This window comes from Tauraco erythrolophus, chromosome 2 (genome assembly GCF_009769465.1).
Source record: "Tauraco erythrolophus isolate bTauEry1 chromosome 2, bTauEry1.pri, whole genome shotgun sequence".
Lineage (NCBI taxonomy): Eukaryota > Metazoa > Chordata > Aves > Musophagiformes > Musophagidae > Tauraco > Tauraco erythrolophus.
In genome coordinates this window covers 44,421,675-44,444,309 of record NC_141466.1, presented here as the reverse complement: position 1 = coordinate 44,444,309, position 22,635 = coordinate 44,421,675, and the positions used below count along the sequence as shown (strand labels likewise).

Below are 22,635 nucleotides of genomic sequence, written 5' to 3'. Positions count from 1 at the left end.
AAGGACACTTCAGTACCTCACAAAACTACTGTTTTATCATTTAAGTTCTGCCATGCTACCAGATATGAAAAACCTGAGCTGGATTTAAAGCTAGCTGTTCTGCAGGCAGCTTTAAACGAGCCAGCTTTTGCCCATCTCCCTTTTAACTCTGTAAACAGAGACAACTAAAAGAATTACAAGTAAATAACTTCAGTGTTACACCTGTAAGGATACTCGTCCCTTAAAAAAAGGAGGACAAAAATGTGAAAGGTTGTTGTGTGAAGTTTTACATGAAAAGCACTATCTTTGATGCTCTAGTTCAGGTTATCTGTAATGACAAACTAAAGTAGATTTTGAAGGAAATTCAGGCTGGGCTGTATAGCACAGGCTTCCTTAACTTGCCCATACTTTTTCCTTCAGTCTCTATAGTTCTGTTTCCTATATGGAAAGGAAACATCCTTTTATTTCCACGAATGTCATGTGCGGACATCTCCTTCAGAATTACGGGTAGGCGTGCTCTGCTGTATCTGTACATCTGTATAGCCATGTGCATTTGGGAAACATTTTCCAATATCATCTTGACAATGATACTGAAGGGCTGAATTTAGAGCAACATCTCAATTGGGTATCGAGGCTGCATGAAAACAGTTGCGCACAAAAAGAAAATACTGGCACTTCACCAAACGTTACTGCAACAAAATTATCACAGAAGTCAATGGAAGCTGAAGACTTCCAGACTTAGCACTTGAGTCATTAAAAGCAAGTTAACATGAATCCAATCATAACTGATGAATTAGCTCACCAGTTTAGCCTGTCAGAACTAATTATGTGGAGAAACAGATGGTATTTCCATAGGACAGCAAGCCATTTCTGCAGGCTGTTCTGAGAATGAAAAAAGACAATTTATCTCTAATGTGTTTTAGTAAGTTGTAAGTAAATAAAGTTTCTATATCTTGCTAATCTTCTGGTGCTTACAAGTCACAGACTCGTCCTCTGAAAAAGTAAGACGATGTCAACAGCACAGAAAAGGTAAGAATCCTTGATCTTAGCACTCCTCACAAATAGTTCAGAAAACTATTCTGACTGATTTTAACACTCATTTCTGATTACTTTTTCCTCAGAAACAACAAAACCAGCATAAAACATGAACAGATAATAATAAAAAGTTATACAAACCTATTTTCAATTTGAGAATGAATGTTTTGCCACCTCTCGGCTAACTGATCAACTTTTTCTTTATGCCAGTCAAAGTCAAGATCACGTTCCTTGTGCATTTTAAACATCTGATCACTGATCATCTTTGCCTTCTGCAATTCATCCTCTAAGGCATGGAACGCTTGTCTTTTCTCATCTACTTCAGATCTCCATTGCTAGTATATGACAAATGATAAATTGTAAATAACTCCTAAATTATGACACTATTTTATAAAAGAGTATTTTACAAAATGCATAAATGAATAAATGAAAATGTTTAAATGAACATTTTACTTCTGATTGCTTAAATGCTGGAACAGCACCAGAATGGGTCTGAAGCAACTAATTAGCTATGAACTACAGAATAATTACAGCATTCTCCACAACACATACATCAAAACACAGACAGCAAATTAACACGCTTATCTTATAAATTACAGCCTTCAAAAAAATCCTTAGGTCGATGTCAATCATTCTATCTAACAAAAATGCATTACCAATTGTTTGCACTATTAAAACAAGGTATATACAGCACACAAAATACCCTGAACTTCAATCTTACCCTTTCTCAAAGACAAAGAATCACAGAATCATAGAATGATTTGGGTTGGAAGGGACCTCAAAGATCATCTAGTTCCAATTACATCTCCCAAACCTTCTAGGAAACCCTGAGTAGTGTACCATAGCAGTAGCAGGAATGTTATTGTGGCCATGTTTATATAACAATATATTTACATTACCTTTTAAAGAGACAAAAAAAAAAAAGTAGTCTTACTGCAGCATTAACAAGTGCCACTCTTGGAAGTTTAGATACTGCAAGGCATTTCCTAACAGCAGGAATGCACATGCAAACTATCCAATTCCTAATGCTTCAAAGCTGTCATTTTTTTCTGAGATGTCACTCCTAATAAAAGTCTTTCCGCCAAATACACAAGTCAACTTCTGATACACCATACAGAACGGCATAACCAAAACAGGTGTCAAAAGACAGATAATTTTCTTATTATTTTTTGATTTTCCCATGAAAAGGCACCAGTCAACTCTTACCTTTAATGTACTCATCAGATTTTCAATATTGTTTTTATCAGCTGTTACTGCCTCTTCTTCACACAACTTAGTTTCATAGAGTTTTACTAACAATTCTGCTCCTTGGATGTTCTTCAGCACCAAATTCACAGTTTTTAATCTGAAAAACAGTAATCTCCTGTTAACTCAACCATCAATACCAACACTCAACACACTTGTGCTTTTCAGCCTTTTCATGTCACAGGGTACCCCTTTATACAATGTTAAAATTATGTTACCTCCCTTTCCTTGATCAGTATTATTCATACTAATATCTTTAATATATTTTTAAGAGAAAACTGTAAACTAAAAGATGTGTGATGGGAGAAGGTCTATTACATACTTATCTATGTAAATGGAAGACATGGAATAAACTTGGTTCATGTTCTGAATAACAACATTGAGTTCAGAGCGCAGAGTGGGGACAGAAGGTGAACCAGCAGCTTGACTGAAAAACTCTTCGCATTTATCTGTGATGACTGCCAGGTCATCCTTCAGTCGATCCAGTTCTTTCTTCAGTTTCTGTAAAACGACAGGTGATTGACAGTGCTTTTACCCTATATCAACCTCAAGTATACTCTATATATCATTATCAGTACAGGCCTACTCTCCTTTGCTTGTTTCATGTGGACACCATTAAAAATTTTATACAGGAATTTATTGCCTCTTTGCATAAGAGGCAAACTAACAGGGTCGCCATTTATTGGCATCTTTTTTCTCAGAAACACAAGCTTCATCTTTGACTCTTGTCTTTTCAAGGTGCACTGCAAACTTTCCCGACTACACTCAAAATGTCTGGATATATTTGTTTTAAAATAGAACTCTTAACTAGGTAAAACAGCCTTTCTCAAAGGCTCACCTCTTGCTCTGAAATCCTGGACACACTTTCATGTAGATCATCCCTTTCCATTGGGGTTCGGATCTGCCGTATTAACCGCTCCTCACAAGTCTCCAGCTGAAGTCTGATATTTCTGACTTCGGAGATATACAGATTGTAAATAGACTCTTCCTGCTCCTCTGTTGAAAGAAACAAGGCACACATTAGCAAACAAAGCCATCACATCATTTCCACCATGTCTTCTTCTGAAACACTTTATAAAGTCACCATTCTACAGGTCTCTTCATGACTGTCTGAAATCCCATCAGTTTCTACTGGAATTTTGGCTATAAGGCAAATTTTAGGAACCTTTACATTTTAGCTATTATTAGATCACCTTCTCACACATGAAAAATTAGCATACACCTTTGACTATTCATCCCAGGCAAAGGCATCACCCCTTACGCAGACCCTGCTAAACTCAGTGATGGATTCTTTCAGCCAGATGGTATCAGGCACAATACTACATTAAATCTCCCAGGGCTTCCTTTTTTTTTCCAAATCCTCTCTTTCAGATTCACAGGGCAACACATCTTTCCTTCAGTATAGTGAACTATGCTAATGCAGCTTAGCACTACTGTATTTCTTTAAGTCATTAGCTACTTGACTGGAGTAAATCAGAGCAGATATTTTAAGCTTTCTGTCCTTATTGTATTTAAAAACAGTTAAAAAAGAAGTAACTACAGGCATTTTGTGGAGCTACGAAAATATCTATGACACTTTTCTTGCCTTAACAGTGTGAAAAAAGTTCTAATTCTGTTATGACTTCAACAAAGTAATCAAGTTGCATTTCCGACATTCAACACAAGGAAGGTATGACTAAACAGTGAGCTGTAGCGCACAGAATAAATTATTCAGTGTAGAATTTTTTTATAGCACTCTGTATATTAAGTAACACATCAATATTTCTACATAGCTTAATATACAGAAAGTTAAAAAAAAAAATTAAGAGCTTCTGCACAATGTAATTGTGCGCATTGTTAAAATGATGACTCTATCTGTCCAGAAGAACTGGGGCATTAATATCAATATGATAAAATGGGTAATTCGCTAGAGCTTGTATTCAGAGAGGGAAGTTTTATCAAGAACTACAATCTCTCTTGTGAGAGAATCCTTCTGCTCTTCTCAGCAAAGCTTTACCTCTTTCTGCAGATTTCAGAAGCTCTTGATAATATTGCTTGCAAACATTAACTTCCCTTTCCAGCTGTGCTGTATCAGAGCTTGTGAAGATTTTAGACTCCTGGCTATCTTCCACAAAATCATCAAAGCGGGACTGCAAATTGCTTAGAATCTGCTGATGTTCACCTGGCAACATCGTCTTTATCTGAAACAGATTAAAAGCCCAAGGCATGGTCAGCAATGATGCATCACTCACACAGTTCTCTGCAACACTTTTTATCAAAAAGCAATATTGACCAATTACTAAGATGATAAAGTCAAAGAATTGAGGTTCTGAAAGGTTGCTGCTCCTGGGCTGGAGTCCACTTGACAGGTATCAGCATAACAGCTGACAGTTTACACTCACTATAAAACCCTTTTCCATCTTTAATCCAGTAATGGGCTATGTTAAGACAATCCTACATCAGACACCATTTCTCCATCTAATGCCATGCGGCAACAAACAGGAAGCCAGCAAGAGTCACAGAAGTAGGGACGCTTCAAGAATTATCTCAGATTCCTTCTTTTCAACAGCAACAGTGGGAAATTAGGAGTGAAAACGTCATTTTGAGTATTACAAGTATTACTGTAGCCACTCATAGACAGATATACATCAATGTTGTGTAATAAACTATTATATTAGTGTTATGCTACACTTCTGACATCATGTAATTCAGTGATCTCACACGCTGTTTTAGCCAGACAGAATAGTATTTTGATCTATATCACTATTTCACTTCTGACAAATTTATCCTAATTAGCTATCTAACATTTCAAGTTACAGACATGTATAAGGATGAAAAAAATGCATTACGGAGGAACGAGTGTTCAGCTGCCTTCGGCTTGGAACACTAAGTGTCACCTCACAGTTGTTCCATTGTCAGTAAGAAGTAGCAGCCATAAAGAAATAATGGGGGTTTTCATGAAGATTAACCTTGTCCTAATGAAGCAAATCTCCCCAGGTATGTTCAACATAAATGCAGAAAGGTAGACTCTTCCAGAACAAAATTTGGATTTAGTCACAGTTCAATTGCTTTTGAGAGATCCTGTCCCTCTGCTGACAACAGGAGACGAGAGAGATGAGCGCAGTAAGGCTACGGGTAGTTTTTGAAATACAACCTCTCTGCTCCTTCCCCAAATGCATCTGTGTAAAGGCTACTCAGATCAAGGCAGAACATTGCACAGTGGTGACCAGCATGGCCACTGCCAGCTACTCCCACAAGGAAGATGAGGACTGCTGCGAATTGTTGATTATACAAGATTTCTGGTAAGTGTAGCGAATGACTTTCCAGCAAATGGCTAAGAGGCCCTTGCTAAACACAGCACATACCGAGGCAACATTGCCAGCTCGAACAGCTTCAATTTCATTTGTCAGGTAATGCCAGGATACCACACTCTTCATGTTTACATGTGACTCGTGCCAAAGGGCCAAAACATTCTGAAATTGCTGTTCAATCCTGAAACATAAAGACTCCAACTTTAGATCAAAGTAACACATGAAAAGGGAAAAAAACTTAGATGTTACTTTAACCCAAGCTTCATATAAATGAATTTAAAAAAAAATGGGTGATTTTGTTTTGTCCCTACCTGTTGGCTGTATCTATTGCTTCTTTGTTTGGTGGAGGAACTGTAAAGCACACAGATGGAACCATGGCCTCATTACCACTTGGGCTAATGACTTTCCATTTAGCACGATGGGAGTTGTTTGCTAATACACACTCATCATCTTTGTAAATAGTTATCTAGTATTAACAGAAAAGCAGAATAATTTAATGAGCTAAGCATTACAAAATACTTTTACAAAGCGCTTCTGCAAATGGTGTCAACAAATAAGCAACAGAACAACAAAACCAATGTTCAACACAAAGATTTGCTCTTGTTTACTAGGGTGGAATAAATTTAGAGCCTAATGTTCTCCAGGAACATGGTAATTAATGAAACTTTAGCTGAATTCTCCCGTCTGTAATTGATTTGAGGAAATTCAAGTTTCTAACCTCAATTTGTCTATAGTCACAGATGGCTTTAATTGGGATGGATGTTTTGAGTATACAGTCAGGGTTCCTTGGCTTCAGCTGAACTATTGCCTTTGCTCTCCCCACAAGGCCTGCTACTGTGCTCTTATACTGCAAGAGTTGTTCTTTTTCTTCCTAAAACAGTAAAGAAAAGAACATGTCACAAGAGATGGCCAGAATACAGTGCTGTTTCTTTGATCCTATTAAGCTTTTATTTTCCTGACTTCTTTTACTGTGCTTCTTAAAAGTAACACATTTTACAAGAACAAAATATCTTTCTGAAGTCACTAGTTTCCCACAACATCTGGTTTTGTAAAGATAAAGAAATAAATAAAACTGTATTTTAAAGGCATGAAAAACAGTCATTATACATAGATAGACGCAATTATTTAATGATTAGTTCTAAAAAACAAATCTTATGTTTTGTATTGCTTCACTTCAAAGGAGTAATTTTAACACACGTATTTTGTATCTATAATCTAGACGTTTCTTGTTTAACTGTAACTCACATTAATAGGATCCTCAAATTCTTACCATAGACTCCTGGACAAGGTCTTCCAGCCTATGAAGGCTGCTTGATCTATCACAACTGTATTTTCGGTATATGGCATCTTTCAAATTCTTTAGATATTCCATGGCTTCTTTGGCATCACTAAAAAACTAGGATGAGATAGAATATCTGGGTTAAATACCCTAAGAAGTATACAAACAGGTACACTATGAAGTTTTAAGTGCTGTCTTTTTAAAAAAAATCTTTTCTAGTAGCTTGAAGCGACCACTGCACCACACAACACTATTCATGATCTCATGTCTAAATGTACAGTTCAAGAAGGTACGTGTTGTAACATCAGTTATTCTTGGTACTATCTACACACAAAATTAATTCAGCAGTTATTGAACCTTAGTTAATTACTGTTCCTGCAATGAAAAAATTTTCTGAAGTGATTCTTACTTCCCTTGGAACTACAATTATTTTCATATATAAAGACCAGAAAAAGCCTACAAACTGCAGGAAAATAGCTGCAAAATTCAGGAAGCACACTGGAGCGAATGTTTTGCAGAGAAAGGGAAGTGAGCTGCCACACTTGGCTGTTCTTTGTGGGCATCTGCACCTCCAAACTAGGGTCCTGGTTAAGCACGACTGGGAAGGGAAATGTCCTGTGACACTCCTCACCCTATTTTGTGCCTGAAACCTCATTTCTCAAATCCAGAGTTTTCATTTCTTCCTCCTACAACAAGGAGCCCAAATCACTCAACTTTTGTCTTCTCCAGCATCCATTTCTTAACTTTGGGCTCTCATCATTCTCAGTTCAAAGGCATCTCATCCTAACATCACACCCCTTCCTCTTGAACCACTCAACCCAGAAGAGACTAAGGACTAATGTTTATAATTTAAACATTAAAAAAGAGTAATTTTTTTTTTTAATCAAAACCTCTAAAATCTTTGATCCTCATGCATGTAACTGAGAAACTCTTAAATCTTGGATTCTCATGCATGTAACTGAGTGCTGCATCGTTTGCTGATTATATAAATGGGTGATAATTAGAAAAGTGTTTCGTTGGACGTGTCTGCTGTCAGGGTGTTCTCTGCTCCGTTTATTATTAATGCTGTACATTCCTTTCCTATTTGGGCAGTCCCAGAAAAAACACCTAGAATATGTTCTCCCTTGACCACCATTAAACACCCTCCACTCTACATCATCTGCAAAAGCTGCATTGATGGCAATTGTGTATGACAGGGAGAGAACATGGCTCCATTCTCAGTCTCTACTTCAGCTGTGGCACTCTGAAAAAATGTCACACCAGATTTTCATCTGCTGTGAACTGATACAACTGTAGTGAAGACAATGCAGGTGTGGTAACGCTGTGAGAGCATGGCTCATTATCCAATGATTGCACATGACAAATGTCAATGCTCCACTACTGGGAGAGAGCAACCAGCACTTTCAGTGTTAACTCTTTTACTATGGTCCCAACTTAAAACATTTCACATTCTTACCTCAAAATATGCAGCATTTTCTCTCAAATGTTGTTCAACGCAGTGACAGAGCTGAAGAATCCAGCTCCATTGTGTCTGCATTGCAGCTCTATAGGCCTTTAAAGAAGATAAAGTTATTTTTAAAAAGGAAATGAAAATTAAAATGTGCATACGTTTCCAGATTTTAGGAAACATAAAAGTAATGCAGCAAACACAAGCATCTAAACTTGACCTCCTCAACCAATGAAGAGCGAGGTGCAGCAAGGAAAATTCCAATTAGATGTAAGAAAAATCCTGTCGCTACAGCGTAGTCAAACATCAGAAAACTCTCCTAGAAAAGCTGCGAAATCGCCACATTCTTGGGCACCTTCAGAATTCAGCCAAAGCAAGTCTTTACACTGCTTTAAGGAGGGGCTGGACTACCTCTCCTGAGGTGCCCCCAGTCTAAGCTAGTTTATGATTCTGTGGCTCTATTTACTCATTTGAAACAGCTGGATTCTTCCTTGGATACAAATCAGACATTAAAGTAATGTTGAATGATATTAAAGTAATGTTACAATAAAAGTAATTAATTAGGACTCGCTGCAATGTATAATTTTGTGTAACAGCTGCACAGGAATTTAAAGAATGTCACCCTGCTGAAATGACACCTCCTATGCCACCTGCGGGGTGCTGGCACTGAAGATGCACCGCATGTGTGTTCACCAGCAGAGGGTACTCTCGACTTTGTGAAATGAGCCAAAAGTCTCAATTTTTCAATTCCGAGTGATTCTCAGGGAATTCAACAGAGTTTTTCCATTGGCTTCAATCAATTTCAAACTAATGCATTAATGCATAGATTCTTCCGTAGAAAAGGCATAATTTATTTTCGTTTTCTTTTTAAATGTTCCAATATAGCACTATTTCAGATATAACCTGCATAGTCATATTCACTCAACAGCTTGGTTTCATAATATGTATCTTTAATATATTCATATATTAAGTATATTACACTGATAAGAACCCATTAGAACAGTATAAACTTTTAAAGAACAGAATTCCCCACATTACACAAAAAGCATGTCATGAGAAGGAAGGGGGAAGCTTTCTTCATGTTTCCAATTTACGCAGATATAAACTCACTGAGCTGAAGAACCATAAAAATCCATTCTCTCTAGCTGTTTTTTCATTCTTATATAGTAAAACAGCTTTTTATTGTTTCAATTTTTACCACCCACTGTCTGTATTTACTCTTTTCTTGAAGATCTACAGGGAAAAGTGGTCTGTCTTCTTCAGAAACTTTTTAAGACCCTATAACAGCTACAATAAATTTTTTGTAAACCATTTACCTATAATATAGAGCTTGATTCAAGCCTAAAGCAAATTACATCACCTGGTCAGATTTTTAACATCCAAACAAGCTGCATAATTCACTCCCAAGTTAGTTATGAAACCAACCTTAAACCATACTAAGAACCAGTATATATAGTAAGTGACTAGAAAAGTTCTACTGAAATTTCTTTCAACCAACAGGAGAGATTCCATCTAAGGACAGTGCTGCGTCCTCAGTTTGCCAATGCAATTTGCATCAATAACTCTAGAAGCTGCCTGCATGACCAGAAATGTCTGTACAGACCAACTCTGGAAATTTTAATTTTAGACTTTAGATAGATTCCAAAAAGTAAAAAGAGGTAACCGTAACTTTACAGAAGTGGTTTTACTTTTTAGAAAGTGGAAGACAGATACAACAGAGACGCTGAAGACGAAAAAAAAAAGTCTCATTATTCAGAGTCTTGTTGTTTAATTTCCTGTAAGTTAGCACTTTCCTTCTTTTTCCCCAAAACCTAAGGTCTATTAAATCACAAAACTATTTTCTTGTTCATATGCCTTTTTTACTAACTTACCTCAATGGTTAGCCTGGCTGGGTGATTTTCAAGAAGCAATTGCTCAGCTATTTCTTGTACTGATTTAATAACTTCTTCTTTTTGATCAAGTTCTCTCATTAATTCCTTTTTTTCAGACAAAAAAAAAGAAATGTTTTAGAAATCTCTTAAATTCTTAAAGATTATTTCATTATTCCCTCTGTATTACACTAGCAATACATACTGCATGGTATTCCTTTTTTCTTGTTATATTTGGATTTCTTTCACTCCAGTCATATGCAACCTCTTCCTCTTCTTTTTCATTCAGCCATATCAGCTCTCTAGTAGCACGAGACACAAAATTGTGAAGAGTATCTAGATGTCTTTCCTGATTTCTTGATGTGTTCTTTATAGAAAAGAAAAAAAATTTACAAAAATGAGAATTTAAAGCTCATTCCTTATCAAAGATGATGTACACTGAAAAGCTGAACATCAAAGAGGTATGACAAACTTACCAAGAGTTTTGAATACTGACTCTCCAGTTTGTGCAACTTTTCTGCATAATTGAGTTTAAGAGGGGCAGTCATTTGGATCTGTATTTGGTATATGAAGTCAAAAGACAACAAAAAGATTAGATATGTTAAACTATCAGATTTTCTGATTTCATGATACGTCACCTAGAGATCAGAAGTAAAAGTAAGACTGTGAAACCCAAACACAGTTTTAAAATTCAACATTAGTTTATGGGTCACCCAGTAAGAAAGTAACCAAAGAAATAAAGAATACGGTGCTGTACCTCACTGATTTTAGCTTCTTTAAGGCTGGATTCAAATTCCTCAATAGCTTTGTGGACATTTTTGTGATTTTCTAAATGGCTTTCAACACTTGGTAAATCTGCACCCCATTCTGCTCGATCAAGTTGCACCTTACAAACAAGAAGAAAAAATTAGCCATGTTCTACAAGCAGTGAACGTAATAATTAGAAGTGGACTGTTTCTGTAAAGACCGCTACCTGCATTTCTTCCACCCAGCTCAACAGGTCCTGGACAAATTTCATGTTCACCTCCTGTTCTGTTAAATTCTGATCCATAAAAGCTGATTTCATAAGAGGCTTTCTGATTTGCATTAGTTTGAGTGTTTGCAGAGTCCCACTGTCTACTCCTGTCACATAGCTTTGAATTAACCGTGGTGGGATGCCTGGTGTGTAAGCGGGAGTGATGGTTGGTGTCAGTCTGGAAGTAAGACCTGATGAAAGGCCAGATGTCAAGCTGGAAGAAGTCAAAGTAGGTGTTAAACCTTGGGTCATTGCAGCATTTAATTCAGGGGTTAGACTTGTTGTAAATCCTGAGTTTAAGCTTTCGGTTATTCCTGATATCATCAGCTTTGTCTGCTCTGTTGTCAGTGCATGCCCCTTGTTGTACACAGAAGAACATTCGGTCCGTATGGCCACCAGTTCATCACGAAGTTTCGCAACTCTATTCAAATAAAATAAAATAAAGAAAGAAGTAAAAATAATTTCAATTAATGGTCATGATTAAGGTTTATCATGCTGAACTGAACAGTAAAATGAATTCACATGGTCTCTTATACTTTGGTTGTAAGAAATTATTTATAAATAAGCATTTATATCAGAAAGCATAGGGTATGTCATCTTACACTTCTGTAAATACAGATAATAGATGCGGAAATCAGGCAATGACCAGAAAAACAGCATGGTATGGGCACTAGCATGCACCATACGCAATTTCAGGGAACAATCAGCAAAGCAGTAATCTTACAAGATAGTACATGTTGCAGTAGATCAAACACTTGGAGCTCATTGCCAAGGAGCTGTTATATGCTTGATCTTAACCAGTCCAGGACAAACACTGAAAAACTTTGGAGTTAATTCTTCATAAAATTGAGTTATGCTGTTTAAATGCATCATTCTGCCAAGACTGTACACACTGCCACATATAAGCTAATGTTACCTCAATTATTACCTGTTAAGACATCTACAGCTATCACCAGAAATCTCACCTCCATTTTAAAAATCAAAGTGAATTCTAAAAGCATTTTAGGTGCAACAAAACAAGCTAACATCTTTACACTCAGATATCTCGTAAACATTATAAACACTTAAGTCACGTTCTGGTGAATGACTTCATTTTCACACACAAGTGCAAACAGCGTCTCTTGTCTTCGACAACGTTTGCGGGCAATATACCCACCAGAACACATGATAATCTTTACTTGAGTGCCCAGTGATAGATTGAGAAGTTTATCCATAGACAAAATAATTTGTAAATGTTGTCCATAATGGGTATCCATATTTGGGACATTTATTTATTCATTACACTGTAAAGTACCTTTGCACAAGCTGGTCTGCCTGATAGTATTTTCCATCAATAAGAATTTGGGCATCAATCACTTGCTGGCGGAGAAGGTTCTCAGATTCCAGAAGATATCCAGCTATCTCTGCTTCATGTTGGAACTGGAGCCCTGACTCTAACCGCTTGGTGTCCTGAATAAATAACAGAAAGTCATTATCCCTACAGCTAAACCAAAGAGAAATGAACCTTAAGAAGTCCTGATTTTTTTTTTGTAAGAAATTCTCTGATCTTGAAACAATTGTGAAGCGTTTTATCTAACTAACAACAAAAAAAATCTAACAGAACTCACTTTAGGCAACTTTTGGTATTTTCTTGAAGAAATGCTAAATTAAAAATAAAAATACAACGAAAATAAAAGTACCAGCTATTAAGCATGCACTCAAAAAATCTAAAGAAAAGTTTTTTGAAGTAGCCATTCCATTGCAGTAAGTTCACAAACACAGACAAACAAAATCACCAACTGACTTACAGATTGCAGAGCATTCCGGGCAAGTATTAGTTTGTCCTCACAGCTCCGGCTGTCCCGCTGAATTCGGTTTGCAATCTGCTGCAGCATTTCCAACCTAGGTGATGCCAGAGCATTTCAGAAAAATAAATAAGTATTAATGTCATTTATATTTAGCATACACATCGCATGACTTTAAAAATAAGCAAACAAACAAATAGCATCTAACAGAAAGCACAAATACATATGCCAAGTTACCTGGTTCCTTCTAAGGTGCCATTACCAAAGCTTATACAAGATTTAATCAGTGTGGGACCACAATTAACAGAAAGGAAATTCTCATTAGAGTCAACGCTGGTTCGAGCACTAGTACTGTTGCTAAACAGTGAATCACTGCTATGATAGCTGTAACTACTGCTATTCATTTTTACATCCAGAGCACAGTCCTTCTGGCTGTTTACATTTGCTGAAAAATGAAACGATAAAACCTCTCCAAAACACGCAGCTTCTAGGGATGAAATTTCACTACTGGCTTTTGAAATACCTAGCACTCCTCCTTTAAATACACTTCAGTATGCATATTCAAATCCCAGCAATTAATATTCTGCCAGCTCTTCAAAGGATTTCACCTGGGGCTATGTACGCTACCTTGCTTTTGGCTTCCCTACCTCGCACTAAAGCTTTGCAAGTACAGACGAGGCAGCAACATTAGGGCGTCTCTAGGAAATAGACGCGCCAAATATTTTATTTAAGTGTCACTAAATGTCTATAAGCCAAAAAAGAATTTAAAGAAGTCTCTGTAGTGTTTCTCAGGCTCTTCAATTAAAAGTTTCAAAAAAGAGTTAAGTGAGAATTCCATGCTCCACGATAGGGTAAAAAACACCTTCGGGTTGGGCTGACTCCTTTTTCTTCAAATGGAACTGCACAATAAAACTGGGGGAATATCATGGTTAATCAGCTCATAACAATTTAATTTGAGACACCTGTAACCATCCAACCCACCATCTTTACTCCACTGTCCAAGTATGCATGTGTACTAACTGTTCTGTCCCACTAATCTGTCCTGCAAATTTCCCTTCTACTTCTTCCACATTCACAGCTAATTGCTTCTTGCTGTTTTGACTGCAAAATAAGTAAGAAAAATCTGATCATTGCCCTTAAGTTTACGCTTTAACTCAGAATTTGGGTTAGGGGTGATTTTTTCAGTATTTCACCCCCTGCTTTTAGCACCTCCTGAAAACCACACCCACATCAGAAGATGCCTATGTTTACACAGAAAAGCACAGCAAAGCCACAGACACACCCCTGCAGTAATGCCAAACTGCGAGTTTTGCAAACTAAAGCTCAGTTTGGCACTCTCCTCACTGACATCATACTCATTTTGATCCCATACACCAATCTGGCCACACGTTGTTTATCTATGTTGATGCTTTCAGATGCACTCGCCAGACTCGCAGGCGAAGTTCTAGTATTTGCCAAATTTCAGTATTAGCTGAGGTCACGTTTTTGCTACAACCAAACCCCACCCCAGGAGCTGTATCAACACCTCAAATTAGTGAGATGCACTAGCAATACAACAAACGTGGATCAAGTTCTTGTGTACAGATCAACTGACAATTTTAACTTGATCACTAAGCCATAATCACTTAATCAACTTTTCTATCTCATTTTACAGTGACCACCACATGTAGTGACCATCACCATACCATCTGTCACTTCGCGTGCGTTTACCAACCTTGAAATATGGGAAGAAGTTTATGCTTATGTTTGTTTACCTGTGCTCAGTCCACTTAAATAAAAAATAAATAAACTGATGTCATTTATACTCATTCTCAAAGATAATCCAGCTTTCTGCAAGTATGAATAGAATTCCCTTTGGCGAAGGCAGGCACTAGTTTGCTTTTGGCAGGTCAGGACAGATTAACCTACAAGATCTAGCAGGCTGTGTTTCTTCCACTGCTTCCAGTGTTCAGCTCTACATGGTGGGGATAACTTTGTACTCGTCTACAGGAACTTCCTTCACAGCAGGATGCTGTGAATCAACACCTCCCATTGAATCTGCCTTTTCAGTCATGCTCTTGCTTTTGCAAGCATGACACATATTCAATCAACTCTGACTGTCTTTTGGGATCTTCTCTTGCTAAAATCTATCTTTCTGAGGACTTCCTACACAATGTAGAGGATTCTTCATGCCTAATTTCAGTTACCTAAACTAGAGAGAATGATCATCGCATTGTCACCAGAAAGTCAGCGCCAGGATTCTCTAGAAAGTGATTCAGATCATAGGTGCCTCCTTTGGATGCTTAAAGTTAAACAGAATGGATTCGGACCCAGGTGTCTATACCTACCTGCAGGTAGAAGCCCAAAGAATCATTTAAGAGTTAAATAAAAGGGGTTTTTTTTATTAATGAATGGATAGCACTTGTGTTTGCCACAGAACTCGAAAGAGGTACCATTAAAAAGCAGAAATGCTCAAAGATTGCATCGAGATTTTAAACGTGCTCAGTACGTTATCAGTGATGTACAAAACAGTGTCATATATTCTACTACCATGGAAGACCACTCTGCGCTTCACACATCTAAATGTTTTGCGTGCTCTTGAGTATAACCAACTTTTAAATAACCTCAGAACAGGATGGTAGCCCACAATGCTATGCATCAAGTGAAATATGCATTTCACATAAAGGATAAGGATGTTGCTTATATGAAATAGAGTCCAAGTGAGACAGTAAAGTGCTATGAACTTGGCTCTGACCAATTTGTACAGAGAAGGTGGTTATATTTGTGTTTAAGTGCTTTGATGATCTGAAGCACAGATACTATTCATTATGACCTTATGAGGCTATTCCATCTGGACCTGCTTCTATAAAGCAGATAAAGCCCTCAGGCCTGAACAAAGGCAGAACTGCTGGATCTATAAACATAATGTGGATGTTATCATGGAAGACACTTACAAATTTTCAATATGGGTTAAAACAACAGAAACTATATTAAGCAAGCCTCTCAAACATTCACTAGCATACCTCTCCACTTCAGGCCGAAGGGTCTTCTCTCTTTCCAGCATGGCAATAATAAGCCTTCCCCATTCTTTTTCTATATCATTTGGATGATAGCCTTGAGGAAGTTTGATGCGTCCAAATTCTATCCAGACCTTAATAATTCATGCATATTTGTTATTTTAAGCCACAGAAAGGGAACTTCTACAGATTACAATGCATATTAAAACTTACCTCTAGCAGTTTATATAGATGTTTAATTTTTGATTTATCTATCTCCTTTGGTGGAATTTCTGTTTCTTTAAACTGTAAATATTGATTATAAAGTGCCTACAGAAACATAAAAAGCATCATCAACTTTCACTCACAGTTAATATAACCTTACTCTCTAAACCCTCTCCTAATATTCTTCGTAAGGTTACGTCCTTATACTGTTCTACTTGAGTTCTACAAAAAACAATCAGTGACAAGCTACACGTTTTTCTTTCTATTGTTCAGATGATACTAATGTATTTATTGTACTTTGAAAAGGTTAAGGAGTAGTACTGTTCTGCAGTTGATTTGATTGTATAAATCAACAAGCACTTCATTTGTTCAAGCATGCTTTGAGTCAGTAAAATAAAGCGTCATTCCAACAAAAGTTTAAGACACCACACCTCACCTTCAATTCCACAGGATTGTTGGGAAATGTCCTGTCAGACATTATCGTGACATGGTGTCCGATCCACTGCATGAGGTAGTTCACCATATTCTGATATTCAACCCATTTAACTTCAACATCCTACCAAAGCAGAACTCAGATTACAGATCAGAAGAAATCATCTGAGAGCTAATTTTTGCTTTATCTTTGAAGTTTGAGGTCTTCACACACAGAGAAAAGAGATTTCTAAACCCTGCAATTCTGAAACAGTATTTGCTTGCTCACTACAGATCACTTAAAGCTTCCAAATATATGATTTCACTCTTCAGTTTTGGTCCCAAATAATTCCACCGAAAACACAGAATTTTCTAGTTTAATAAACTTCAAGCTGACATGAATCAGAGAGGCACAATTTATAGGTACAAGATTGAAAAGAACTTTTTGACTCTATCTTTCTCCAACTTCAGGTACATTGTTTTTAGGTAAGCTCTTTGCATGAATATTTTCATGTCCAGAGCACAAAATAGTTGCTAAGCCTCTAAAATCTCAACCTAGAAAATCACGTCAAAGAAAAGTGTGACAGCAGTCTACAGAAGATCCAGCTAACATTCTGGAGCTCAAATCAAGAATCATATTAATGAAACACACATGCCACACAAGTATTTTTCTCCTACTTACATTTGCACCAATGCCTTCACCACCTTCTGGTACTTTCGGAAATGCATCATAAAGTGATGACACATAAGTTATTACTGACTTCTCATCAGGTGAGGAAACATCAACATCTAAAAGAGCAAGACAGAGCAGCACTATATCACGTAGTTGTAAGCATGCCCACAAATATACTACAACCTGCAGGCAGATTGGATTTTATTTTAATGTTAAGGTTTTTGCAACAAAGCCCTTTGCAGCTACCTTACCTTCAGGATCCAGAAGCCTGGCAACACCAAGTTTTTCTGCTACACAAAAAGCACGTTCTAGATTTGCAAGGTTGCTTTGAACAGCAACGGTATTCATGTCTATCAGGTCCGGCCTGTCAAACGAAAACAGCAACACTTGATTACAACTCTTCACCAGTTTTAAATCACTTCCATATTAGTGAATCAAACCAAGAGCATGGATGGATACAGCACAGAGTTCTCATTAAAAAAGGATTTCATTAAAATTATGTGAACAGGCTGCGGTCAGTGGTACATGATAAACACAAGCAGCAGGTAACTACAACGCTGTCAGTTCTTCTTTATCTACAGCTAAAGTTTCTAGCCATCCCTTATATAGCTATCTGTTTTCTTACACACATTTATTCACATGCATTGCCATTGTATTATGGTGCCCTTCAGGAGGTTAAACTCACTTTTCTCTTAGGACTCATTTACGTGAGGAAGTTGATTTCTACTGCCTTTACAAGTTTTTAGTCATTCTGCATCACACTCTTCAGCACATGTCAGAACCCATACAGCAACAAGTTCAGTCACAAAAACATCACTTTCACCTGGAAGATAAGTATTCTTACTGGGCTTTAAAGAAGTCTTGTTCAAACTGCATTGAAGCTCTGCTTTCAGACAAACATTAACATTCAGATAAACATTAACAATGTGCTATTTAACATCTTTGTTGGTGACATGGACAGTGGGATCAAGTGCACCCTCAGCAAGTTTGCAGATGACACCAAGTTGTGTGGTGGTGTGGACACACTAGAGGGAAGCGATGCCATCCAGAGGGACCTTGACAGGCTGGAGAGGTGGGCCTGTGAGAACCTCATGAAGTTCAACAAGGCCAAGTGCAAGGTCCTGCACGTGGGTCGGGGCAATCCCAAGCACAAATACAGGCTGGGCAGAGAATGGATTGAGAGTAGCCCTTAGGAAAAGGACTTGGGAGTGCTGGTGGATGAGAACCATAAAACGGCATAGGCTGGAAGGGACCTTAGAGATCATCTAATCCAACCTCCCTGTCATGGGCAGGGATGCCTCTCAACTAGATCAGGCTACTCAAGGCTCTGTTCAACCTGGCCTTGAACACCTCCAGGGAGGGGACATCCACAACTTCTCTGGGCAATTTATTCCGAAGTCTTACCACCCTCATACTGAAGAATTTCTTCCTAAGATCTAATCTAAATCTGTTCTCCTTCAACTTAAACCCATTTCCCCTTGTCCTATCAGTAGACACTCTTGTAAAAAGTCCCTCCCCAGCCTTCCTGTAGGTTCCCTTCAGGTATTGGAAGGCAGCTATTAGGTCCCCTCGAAGTCTTCTCTTTTCAAGGCTGAACAATCCCAGCTCCCGCAACCTGTCCTCATAGCAGAGGTGCTCCAGCCCCTGAATCATCTTTGTGGCCCTCCTCTGAACACACTCCAACAGATCTATGTCTCTCTTATGGTGGGGACTCCAGAACTGGATGTAGTATTCGAGGAGTGGTCTCACGAGCAGAGTAAAGGGGGAGAATCACCTCTCTTGACCTGCTGACCACACTTCTCTTGATACATCCCAGGATGCGGTTGGCCTTCTAGGCCGCATGAGCACACTGCCGGCTCACGTTGAGCTTCTCATCTATAAACACCCCCAAATCCTTCTCTTCAGGGCTACTCTCAACCCACTCTGTGCCCAGTTTGTATTTGTGCCTAGGATTGGTCTGACCTAGGTGAAGGACCTTGCATTTTGACTTGTTGAAGCTCATGCAGTTTGCACTGGCCCATTTCTCAAGCCTGTCCAGGTCCCGATGAATGGCATCTCTTCCCTCAAGTGAGTCCACGGTGCCACACAACTTGGTGTCATTGGCAAACTTACTGAGGGTGCACTCAATGCCATCATCCATGTCGCTGACAAAGATGTTGAACAGCACTGGACCCAGAACAGACCCCTGAGGGACACCACTTGACATTGATCTACATAGACATTGCGCCATTGACCACAACTCTTTGAGTGCAACCATCCAGCCAGTTCTTTATCCACCGAGTGGTCCATCTGTCAAATCCGTGTCTCTCCATTTTAGAGACAAGAATGTCATGTGGGACAGTGTCAAACGCCTTGCACAAGTCCAGGAAAATGACAGCTCAACATGAACTGGCAATGCGCGCTGGCAGCCCAGAAAGCCAACCGTATCCTGGGCTGCATCCAAAGAAGCGTGGCCAGCAGGTCAAGGGAGGTGATTCTGCCCCTCTACTCTGCTCTCGTGAGACCCCACCTGGAACACTGCATTCAGCTCTGGAGTCCCCAACACAAGAAGGACATGGAGCTGCTGGACCCAGTCCAGAGGAGAGCCACAAAGATGATCCGAGGGCTGGAGCATCTCTCCTATGAAGACAGGCTGAGAGAGTTGGAGCTGTTCAGCCTGGAGAAGAGAAGGCTCCGGGGTGATCTTATTGCAGCCTTCCAGTACCTAAAGGGGGCCTACAGGAAAGCTGGAGAGGGACTTTTTACAAGGTCATGTAGTGATAGGACAAGGGGCAATGGCCTTAAACTGAAAGAGGGCAGATTTAGATTAGATATAAGGAAAAAATTTTTCACTCAGAGGGTGGTGAGGCACTGGAAGAGGTTGCCCAGAGAAGCCGCAGATGCCTCATCCCTGGAAATGTTCAAGGCCAAGTTGGATGAGGCTTTGGGCAACCTGGTGTAGTGGAGGGTTTCCCTGCCCATGGCAGGGGGGTTGGAACTAGATCTTCTTTGAGTTCCCTTCCAACCCTAACCATTCTGTGATTCTATGATTGCTGTCAGTTATCTTGTAGAAAACCCTCAGCTCCATGCCCTTACACTTCCACACATTCATCCTGCTAAACTCCATTGCTAGCCCAAACACTCTTGTTTTAATGGTATACTCGTCTTAAGCCAGTCTTACCTATTAATATTTTTAAGGCCCCGAAGTATTATCCTGTACCAACATCACTACTGGAATGTTTCAAATGAATGTAAAACTTCAAAATTAATATTGTCCTTTGGGTTTGCTCTGTGGTGCTTGACTTTTAGATCTTCCAGTTCTCAGAGCAGAGTGCATTACTGACTGCCTCCTTCACCACCAGGAATCCTCTTAGCCATAACAACTCAAAGGAAGAAGGGATTTTCAAAGATGCTGAGCAAAACCCCATCCCACTGAAGCCAACTAGAGTCACAAGGGTCTGAAACCTTTGCTACTGAAATCCTACACTACTGAAAACCAGACCCATATTGAAAAAAAAGCTAAAACAAAACCCCAAAAGAAAAAAATAAGACATATAAGCTTTAGTGAACAATTCAGTCCTTAAATTTTCTCCTTTTTATTTCTAGAGAAACTATTTTCTTAGTTTTACCTAGCAGAAGCTTTAAATAATTGCAACAAAGAGAAATAAAACTCTTAAATATCATGTTGTTCAAAACAAATGATACCGTTTCACTTGGCAACATCCCAAATTCCCTGGATCACAAGATGGTATTAACTTTGGGAAACTCAATACAAGCTTGTTTTTGAATTAACTACAAGGGACTGTAAACAAAAATGTTATTCTTTTCAGCCATTTAGAATCGCTGGTTTCCTTGTGCTCTTTAGAAGACAAGTCTACAAGACAGATAATAATACTGCAGCTATTATTTCTTGAAAGAACATTTAATTAATAACAAAACTTAAGTGATGTAAAAAGAAACATAATCCTCCTAAACCAGCAGGACTTTCCACTTCCAATATGCTTAGTGGGAGCATGATCAAGCTCATGCCATTCTTCTCTGAGTTTCAGTGCAATGAAAACAATGCAATGAAACCAATATCATCCGTTGCTCTTAGCAGCACAGAAAATCCATGAAAAATGAAAGACAATACTAGAAAAGGAAACAGAGCACTCTGGTCTCCTATTTCACCACAATAATGGAGATGGTATTAGTAATAAAGATTGCTTTCACAGCACAGTTTTGACAAGAGAAGCAGGTTTCTGTAAGAGTACACAGTTGGTTCGGTTATTCTTTTTTCACCAGGCTTCTTTACATTTGTTTCACACTTGATAAAAATGGCCCAAGAATCACTGACACTGCCTGTTCGATTGCCAACTCTCAGAACAAGAAAGGACAAGTTGTTGTAAAAGCCTTGACTATTCCCAGAAAATGAGCTGCAAGCTGCAGAGACACTGACACAATAATCTCCTTAGAATAAAGCTTTCCTTTAGATGAGAAGGAGGTGGGTGAGTTTTTTCTCACTGCGATACAGGTTAAAAAACAATTAAAACAATTGCTGCATCACTTTACTTGAACTACATACATCATTTTATATCAGTGCTGTGGCTTCACTCGTCCAGCTGATGAACAGCCCGCTCTGTGAGATGCCTCCCCTCCTTTCAAACATACTGTCCCATCCCTGCAGCTCCTACCAGCATGGAGTTATTCCAGTTCCCCTTTAAGGGTAAGGGACATTTGCAAGGAATATTATCAGTTAATTAGACACTTAACACATAGCATACCGACCTAGATTAACTGGTCTAGATTTATCTAAGGTCTTGATCTACCAGAAAATACTACAGAAGACAGCATTTGTTTCTGTCTTGATAGTGTTTGCCTTTGGTTTTTTGAAGCAGACAGAAGGCTCAACAGCTGACTGAGAACAAGCCCTCTGATGGCTTATAAAAGGGAAAAAAACCAGATATTACAACTCGAATGCAAGAGCACCTATTACTGGCTATGCGAAGGGCACACTGCTGGGGGCTTGGGGTCTCCACCCTCCACAGGTCACTCTCTCCCCTGCCTGAATAGTTGGGGGATATGTTGTCAAGCCACAGAAAAAGCAGTTTACCTCCCAAAGCTCAGTAAAAGACTTTTTTTAACCTCAGAAAAACACATCCAAAAAAACATGTTCAGGAAATCACTAATTGCCACATTGTTCCTTTTGTTTAAGAAGGTTTTCTCATGATTTTAAATAAAAAGAAAAGTCGATTTTATCTGCTGTAAGCTTGCAGAGATACCTGCCCACTAACTGGATACATGGGAATTCGCATTTGAGCATGTGCACCCGGATTTCAGTGCTGCGATCACTGATCACCATCCTCCTCTGAAGAATGAAGGAAATCCAGTATTAATGAGCACAGACTGCGCACAGCGAGTGTCCTGGGGCTGTATTATAAAGGCTCACAA

General features: G+C 38.6%; 1 protein-coding gene across 1 annotated transcript in view; it reads right to left on the bottom strand.

Moving 5' to 3' along the window:
• DST (dystonin) overlaps positions 1-22,635 on the bottom strand; it is a 316,005-nt gene that overhangs the window by 135,093 nt on the left and 158,277 nt on the right. The window contains 22 exon segments of the mRNA XM_086608314.1: positions 1,156-1,349; positions 2,221-2,359; positions 2,582-2,760; positions 3,098-3,255; positions 4,256-4,439; positions 5,604-5,730; positions 5,861-6,015; positions 6,268-6,420; positions 6,820-6,945; positions 8,285-8,380; positions 10,147-10,251; positions 10,349-10,510; positions 10,620-10,697; positions 10,901-11,029; positions 11,117-11,579; positions 12,453-12,607; positions 12,946-13,039; positions 15,945-16,072; positions 16,152-16,247; positions 16,579-16,698; positions 17,236-17,342; positions 17,478-17,590. Coding sequence (XP_086464440.1) covers positions 1,156-1,349; positions 2,221-2,359; positions 2,582-2,760; positions 3,098-3,255; positions 4,256-4,439; positions 5,604-5,730; positions 5,861-6,015; positions 6,268-6,420; positions 6,820-6,945; positions 8,285-8,380; positions 10,147-10,251; positions 10,349-10,510; positions 10,620-10,697; positions 10,901-11,029; positions 11,117-11,579; positions 12,453-12,607; positions 12,946-13,039; positions 15,945-16,072; positions 16,152-16,247; positions 16,579-16,698; positions 17,236-17,342; positions 17,478-17,590 — 3,261 coding nt within the window.